The following is an 8,906-nucleotide window of genomic DNA, read 5'->3' as shown; positions in this document are numbered from 1 at the left end:
TTTGTAACAATACAAATATGATAAAGTAACTGCAATTTTGAAACGAACTTAATTATTTAGACCACATACAAATACTTCATAACACCATAAAATATATGTGCATTAATTATTTTAAATTTTAAAATGCATTCAAATTTAAATATTGGAATAAAAGAAACGCCACAAAATGGCGAACTATGTCGGAAGTTCAAAGCTTTAGTGCCGGTCCATATAATAGTTGACAGGTTATAAATATTCAAAGAAGCGTTACAGTTACTCGTCGTCTGTATCGACTAACTGTAGTGTTTTCTTTAGGAAATGGGTTAGTTAGAGAATACTAAATGGGTATATAATTTTCCTAGAACATTAGCTTTTGAGTTTTCGTGCGGATGAGTGTGATTCATCCTGTTACATTCTAGTGATACATAGGGCATACTTTCGGGCATAGGCTTTCTCCATGCTGATCATTTACAGGTTGGCATTTTTTTTTTAATTTCACTAAAAAAAATCTCTTTATGTAAGAACAATCATATGTTATATGTAAGTAAATATAATGTGTTTGAACATAGTTTCTAACCACACCTCTCTTTATTATTTAATTCCCGTCTCTAATATGCTTAAAGAAATACAGTATTTGTCTTCACTTTGGGTCACTTCCGGCATTATATCAAACGTAAATATCAAATTGTACTCATAACCCGATGAAAATTTAAAAAAATAACAAAAAATACCGTTACAACACCCAGCGAAATGCAGTGTGAAACATTCAATAATGCATGCTGTATTGTTTGATAAACATTTTTTATTAAATAATTGTTTTAAAAAAATGCGTACATTTTTTGTGTATAGTTATTAAAGAACATATGAAAATATTAATTATTTATATTTAAGTAAAATATAAATTTAACATTTTTTATTAGTGTTTATATCTGTTATTTACGTTTTACTCTTTTTTTTACAGGGATACACAACATGGCTAACGATTCTGGTAGCCGTTATCACACTAGCAACACCAGGTAAATAAATAAAATCTTTCCGCTTATTATATATACTTTTCAATTTATTAAAAAGAAAGATATTAATATGAATACTGCTTCTTTGACACTTATGTAATTTTTATTTGTTTATTAGTACTAAATACTTTGTAGTAAAATAATACTAATGTTCTAAGTGTACTCACTGAGAACATTAGTATTATTTAATTTTGCTACAAGGTTCGAGCTAGCTTTAGTTAGGACAAATGTACATAATTGACATACTTTGACAATGTTTCATACATTCCACATTATTTACGTTCCTTGTATTAATTAACAGAACTAGAACAGTAAATAAATCACATTTGAAACTAGAAACAACTTTGGGTCTTTTTTTAATTTTTTTCATTTTAATTTTTGTTGATTTTTTTACCTCAATCTGTATAATAGCAAAAATATCGAATGTACTATTCTATGATACAAATGCATTGTTTTAAGCGGAGACAATTCAGGGCTATTGTTCAGAACACAAAGGAACGGAACGCAATCATGAATCACCATATACGGAGTCCACATACAAATGCATTTTCAAGTAAATTTGCTATTCGTATGAGTGTAGTGTATTTTGTTTATTTTAATGATCACAGAGTAGAGTCTCTGTAGAGATGGTAGAAAATTAATGTGTGAAACCTAGCGTTAATTTTTTATTTCATTATAATTCAATAATAATTTATTAATATTTTATTATTTTAGGGCATGATAAGTTAAACTTAAAATAGTATTCTTATAAGGGTTAGGTAAGCAAAAATGCGTTCAAATAGTAGGTGAGAAATTATATGAAAGTATGACTTTTTTGACCCAGATATTATTAAATTTGCTTATTAAGATTTAGATTAATAATTAAAAACTTTAGACAGGGATAAAAATTTGTATAAAAGTCTAGTATTTTTGTAGCAAAGAAACAATACAAATTGATTTTTAATGTTTTGTTTGATAGGTTATAGCTTATCTCCTCACTTAAAAACTAATATTTTATGTCAATATCAATCTATAAATACAGATGTAAAAGTAACCCGTTGTCACGTCTGCTGTACACTCTGTGATCTCAGAGGCCGTTGCTCCGGTGGGCGGTACAATGCCTCATTGTGAACATCGTACAGCAAAGCAGAAAAACTTTTGAAGTGTTTTGCTGCTATAAATCAAGAAAATGAAAGTTCTTCTGGAACGATTCTTGTACTTATTAATTATCAGTAATTATTTCATAATTAGGATACTAAGGCTTAGAATGAACTCGTGGCATAATATAACACGCTAAACACATATAATTTTTTTACGGTGTTTTTTTGAAGTTGTTTATTCGTATGATTATGTAACTATTTTCAATACGATTAAATTATAATAATATTTATTATTTTATTTTGCATGTTAACGGAAAACAATTTTGGCGTAATTATAAAAAGGTTACATTCATAGTAGGTGTAAACAACTGTATATATCTTTACGCCTTTTCGATTCTACGTTAAAGTAGAACCATTAAAGTCATTAATAAAGTAGGGGAATATATTGAAACAGTCAATAAGAACTACTATATGCAGTTAATTGATAACTGTTCAACTATTGTCACAGGATCATATTAGAAATATTTAATCTGGTTCTCCTCCCAAAAAGTTCCTTGCTTTATAACAATTAGATATCTGTAATAATAAAAATGAATTGCTAAATGTGTTACAAAGCTCTACACTCGACAAGGGCTTGACCAATTCTAGCCATTTTTTTTTCCAAAGTTTTGTAATAATTTGTCGAAGGTTCGTATGGAATAAAAAATTAAGAAAATGATGGCAAAAATTGGAATAGATCCGAAAAAAAAAAAAAATTACGAATATTTCAAATAAAATAATATATTCTTTGTTTCAGCGCTCTCAGATTCACCGCGCGTGGTATGCTATTACACAAACTGGTCCGTGTATCGGCCGGGCACTGCAAAATTCAACCCTCAGAACATCAACCCCTATCTATGCACCCATCTTATCTATGCGTTTGGAGGATTCACTAAAGACAATACGCTGAAGCCCTTCGATAAATACCAGGACATCGAAAAAGGTAACTTACTTGATATTGTAACTATATCGGATGTAAAGCGTATATATTATCTGAGTAAAAAAGGAATTAATGGACTCATTCATCACTTGTAGTGTTGTAGTCCAAGTTACAATACTCGATATATCTATAAACAAATGAATCCATATACTAGTAACCAGTAGTCAAAATTATGGTACAGAAATAGAAAAATGAAACTTGGATTATTGTTTTTTTATGCCATAGACTCTTATGGGGGATGATAATGGATGATGAAAGAATCATTGACGTTTTCACATGAAATTCATCATCATCATCATCATCATCACAGCAGCCTTTCGAATGAAATTAAACAAAAAAAAAAACTTAGAACTAATTTTGATTTGTTTTTTTTTTTTTTTTTTTGGAAAAATCATATACAACCTCTTTCAAGTAGTATTCGAAATTACATTCGAAATAAATATTGACGGATTTTCGTAACATTTTAATACTAAACTAGCAGAGCATCAAACTTAGGAACAAGACTGGTTAGCTATTAAAATTAGTGGCGTAGCGTAGTGGCAGGGGCGGCCCGCCCTGGGCGGCACTTTTTAGGAGGCGGCAAAATTTAACAATACTTAGATAATAAAAATATTTAGTCCAATATTTGAACCATTCACAACTACAAATTCGGATCGATTGAAAGGAGCACGGAATTTTTCATTACTTATTTTTTGGCAAAGTCTGGGAATCCCTTTTCTTTTAATGATAATTTGTAGCGACTGGCAATGTCTAGTCTTATGGGAATTCCCTGTTTATGACAAGTAATTAGCGAGAATGACTTTTATTACATACAGAGTGTAAAGGACAGCATTATAAACTTTTTTTTATTTAAAATATAACCATTACAATGTAAAATAATGATGACTGTTCTTGCCGAAAAGTTCTTTATAATGATGTATGTAATGTATAGTATACATTAAATTGAAATACCTAAATAAGAGGGTGGCAACATTTTTTTCCGCCCCGGGCAGCCGACAACCACGCTACGCCACTGATTAAAATACATTATTATATCAAGTAACCTTCTCTTTAAGTACTTCTTTATCATCTTTAATGTATCGCTTTACTCGTACTTCATGGTTTGAACGAAGTTATTACCACTTTGGTTTAATGAAACTTTCATTTTTCAAATATTACTGCTCGCGCGCAGTAACTAATGTATGTATATGTATTTAATATACAGACATGTACCAGATCCAGTAGCAATGCAGGGGTCCAATATTAAGGTTCTCAAAAATTTTTCGATCTGTTATCACTCTGTATGATTTTCGATACTTAAATATATCTGAATTTTGTCAGCTAACTATTGTGACTAGTGGTTGCCCAGGGGTCGAAATTTGACTATAATTAATTTAAATTATCAGTTTGAACGTTATTAGGTTTCTGTTGTCAAAGACTATACATCTATAATAATAAACAAAAGAGTTACATGTGTGTGTGTTAAATACATGGTGGTGTGTCAAATGTTTTTTTTTTTCATTGATTTAATGTATTTTTTGCATAATTAAAAAAAATATTAGCATTCTGCACTCCTTCTCTATATAAACTATAAGTGTGCAAAATTTCATACTCCTCCGTCCACGCAATTTTCGTAAAAAGGGGTACAAAGTTTTTGCTTCACGTATTAATATATATAAGAAGATTACTGCAGCTATGAAAAGTAAAAAAATTTTTAAGAAATTTAATACAAAATAGTAATTTACAAGTGGAGACGCTTTTGACAAGAGATACTAAAACGACCCAAGTATCGTATAACTGAAAATGATACTTTTTTTAAAGATTTCATTAAAAAGGGCTCTCATAGCTTTATAAATATATTTTATAGGCTAACTACATCATATATCACTTTCAATTCTTCTGATACTTATCTAAAGTAAAATTACAAGTTCCAAGTAATTGTTTCCAAATAACTTTTGAAACGAAAATAAACATTTTTTGATATGTCTCGTAGCCGCCGGATTGTTGAAACCACTTCCAGCATCTGTATTTTCTGTCCCTTAAGGTTGAGAGAACACTATTGCGCCATTTCTTCTTTGGATATACAATATATTTTATATTTTGATTTTGTAAGCGTACAATGTATTAGAAATACTGTAAAACAAAAATATAACATCAAATTATACAAATTGTAAGACTAAGAGACAGAATAAGACGTTTTATCTCATTTCCTATCTATTTCTTCATGGCTGTAATGTCTGTGGATGACTATCGTGATTGCCATGACACTAATTGCACTACGCATCCTACTTGGGTTTGTCATAGCACCTATTACCTATACCAATTTGTTTACCTGTTATGATGCAAATATCGATTTGACTACTAATTTCGTCAACTATTTATATATAAAATTGTGTCAAAAACATACAATTATAGATTATTTATCGATATCTTGTTATTGTAATCGGAAGTTGCCAATAGTACCGCTATATTGTATCCGTTGATACTCTTTAAGTAGTTCATGAAATGTCAAGTTGAAGACGTCATTTTCTATCATAGATTTATATTTTAAACTAGCTGTACCGGCGACTTTGTCCACGTGGAATTAAAAAAAAATTATTGTTCAATTCGCAGAGTTACAAAATAAATAAATTTCAAAAATAAAAGTAGCCCAAGTTACTCCTTATTACATCAGCTATCTGCCAGTGGAAGTCCCGACAAAACCGGTCCAGCCTTTTCAGATATTAGCCGAAACGAACAGACAGACAGACAGACGGACGAAAATTATAAAAAAAATAATCTTGGTATATGAACCATATGCATTTAGTAAAACGCGCTTATTTTAATAATACAAACAGACACATCAATTTTATTTATTTGTATAGATATTAAGCTCACAGTCCTTATCAAATTTTCAGCGTAAAGTTAAAATTTTACATAAACGAAATATAAATTTGTTGCCTTTTATGCTCGATGATCGATTAATTTTTTTTTTTTTTTTTTTTTCGTAATACACTGTACTTCTCCTAATTCTTAGCAAAAATATTCAATATATTATTAGGTTTTAAAATATTTTAGCATACTTGTATACTATTAAGTACAGCGCTTGAGTATTATAAATAATGCACTCATATACTATATGTTATATTATTACAATTTTTAGTTACACTCAAGCTCAGTAATCTATTAAAACTTAAGTTTACTTAACTTAAACTTCTTTACGCGCGCTTATCTTGGGGAGTAAGCTGGTGACGTGCGTGACGAGGGCGTTGCGAAAAGTGTGATTGGGCGAGGCGAACAGAAATTGAGAGGGAGATATAAGTTAGTAAAGATAGAAATGGAGACAATTACGTTTCGTATATTAATGTTGGAGTTAAAGAAGTTTTAATTTAGTCGTGTGGTCTAAAGCACACTCGTTTTATTTTTCTACTATAAATTAAAAAAAAAAAAAGTATCTAAACGATTTTTTAATACTTTTTTTATTTAAATTAAGAACGCAGCTACATTTTAATATTAAGAAGATAAAATCGATTTTTCAAAGGTCATGCTTTGTCACAAAATACAAATATATAATCGTAAATAAATGAGTGGCATTTTGGTCGATTGCATCACGGGGAGCTTTAAGAGGTCTTTTAACTTAATAACAATGTTAAAAATTCACGAAAATCAATAAGGAAATAAATTCCAACAGGTATAATTTGCGTGCATACTTGATGAGCAAAATAACGCAATGTTTGTTGACGGAAAAGTTTCTAACATAACAATTAGCAAGAATATAATCAGAATACCAATACTTATTTTCAATAATTTTTTGTAAAATAAACGTTCATTATATTGTATATTGTGTGTATTGTATGTGGAAATAAGTAAAAAATGTGTCATGGGACACCAGGTACAAAGCACCACACACCTACATACATACATATAGTGCACAGGTACGAAGTTCCTTCGTATAGTATAGAAGCAACACAATTTGAAAAAAAAAAATTGAATTTTATATATATTTTCTAGTTCTTGATTTTTTATTTTTTTATTTTGTTGATTACTTTTTAATTAAGTACATAAAAGTATTTAGGAAATTTATTATTTTAGAAAATAATAAATACCGTGAAAATAAATCAAACAAAATAATAATAATAATAATAATTCAAACTATTAAGTGAAATAAAAATACATATATGTCTTTATTTATTTTTGTCGATAGTATAAAATTACATAAATAATTTTAAAAAAAGTTTACTAGTAATATTTTAGTTTTACAAACGTCATACTATATATACAGTCGTGTGACTGATATTACGTCACTTACGTTATATATTTTTCTTACGGTTTTAGTATCAAATTTTTTTCAGTTCGGTCGCCCAGCCAAATGTTAAGCCTGCCGTAAGGAACTTCGTTCCAAAATACGCCTCACACTCAACGGACTAAATAGGACTTATTCTTTTGATGATGATCCGGAAAAACACAAGACATAAGCATAAACACGATGGCAAACATTTGTATATTCGATATTGGAACTCGAAACCGCCAGCGAAACAACCATAAATCAGTGCTGCGACCGTTGCGTTATCGCGTCCTAAATATTTTACACAAATAATAAAATTTACTCAAAAAAACTTTTTTTTTTTTAAATTACCGAATTAATGTTATATCAATGTATGTATGTATACAATATAAGTATGTATTACAAAAATACTAAAAAAACATCTCTTCCTGTTCAACTAAATTATAATATTAATAATTTATTACTTGTAAAAAATATAGATATATATGATTAACGTAACAAGCAGTAGTTTACAATTTGTAGTTAATATACAAAATAATTAAAATACCGACAATTCAGCTGCCACAAGGTGTTGACTATATAGAAAAAACTTACCTACCTATATTTGTACATGAACACGTAAATCATTTCAAGTATTCTAACAACCGACAATTTAATATAATCGTATAAATGTAGTTTCTCTTATTATCGATTTTGTTGTACAAAGTCGTCATTAAAAATAAAAAATAAAAATTTCATCATTACAGTCTATACAGTCCACTGCTGGACATAGGCCTCCACAAGTTCACGCCAAAAATAACGTGAACTCATGTGTTTTGCCCATAGTCACCACGCTGGGCAGGCGGGTTGGTGACCGCAGTACTGGCTTTGTCGCACCGAAGACGCTGCTGCCCGTCTTCGGCCTGTGTATTTCAAAGCCAGCAGTTGGATAGTTATCCCGCCATCGGTCGGCTTTTTAAGTTCCAAGGTGGTTGTGGAACCTTGTTTTCCCTTAGTCGCCTCTTACGACACCCACAGGAAGAGAGGGGGTGGCTAAATTCTTTAGTGCCGTAGCCACACAGCACTAAAAATTTATTTATTTAGAAATCTTCAATGTAAAATGACGATTTGATATCATCTATTTGATTGATTTTTAGGTTATTTGATATTTATTACGTTTAACTTTTTGGCAATTAAAATTTATGAAACAATTAAATAGCATAGCACTGCATTTATTAAATAAATTCTATTTAAAATTACCAATATAAACAATGAGGATCGTACTGCCTTATCTATTAACACGGGTGCTGCACTGAAATTAACAATATAAACAATGAGGATCGTACTGCCTTATCTATTAACACGGGTGCTACACTCTCTCTATCTTTTAAGCCTCTATGAAATCATTTTGTCAAAACGTTTTTTTAACAAAGAGTTTTTATACTTAGTAAAACAGGTGCCAAAATCATAAAAACATATATTGAATACATTATTAGTCGCTAGACATAGCTTTTGATCTAATGTTAAATTATTGTAATAATCCCCCATTTTGCTAAATATGTAACAATGTCTTTTTCATAATCTGACTAACACATTCACTTGCTTAAAATTATTTCATCTAACTACAGATTATC

At 29.8% G+C, this 8,906-nt stretch overlaps 1 protein-coding gene across 1 annotated transcript; it reads left to right on the top strand.

The window, feature by feature from the left end:
- Positions 1–592: 592 nt before the first annotated feature.
- LOC123656545 (acidic mammalian chitinase-like) lies at positions 593–3,145 on the top strand. The gene is made up of 3 exons (XM_045592215.1): positions 593–652; positions 941–995; positions 2,868–3,145. The coding sequence occupies exons 1-3, from the start codon at positions 593–595 to the stop codon at positions 3,143–3,145; spliced, it is 393 nt and encodes a 130-aa protein (XP_045448171.1).
- The last annotated feature ends 5,761 nt before the right edge of the window (positions 3,146–8,906 follow it).

This window comes from Melitaea cinxia, chromosome 9 (genome assembly GCF_905220565.1).
Source record: "Melitaea cinxia chromosome 9, ilMelCinx1.1, whole genome shotgun sequence".
In the NCBI taxonomy this organism is placed as follows: domain Eukaryota; kingdom Metazoa; phylum Arthropoda; class Insecta; order Lepidoptera; family Nymphalidae; genus Melitaea; species Melitaea cinxia.
This window is presented reverse-complemented; position numbering and strand designations above follow the sequence as displayed.

Bases quoted from the DNA above. Each gene is read 5' to 3' on its own strand.
- LOC123656545 (XM_045592215.1), top strand. From the start codon at position 593: ATGCTTAAAGAAATACAGTATTTGTCTTCACTTTGGGTCACTTCCGGC. The intron at 653-940 runs GTAAATATCAAA...TTTTTTTTACAG, and splicing joins CTTCCGGCATTATATCAAAC to GGATACACAACATGGCTAAC. The intron at 996-2,867 runs GTAAATAAATAA...TCTTTGTTTCAG, and splicing joins TATCACACTAGCAACACCAG to CGCTCTCAGATTCACCGCGC.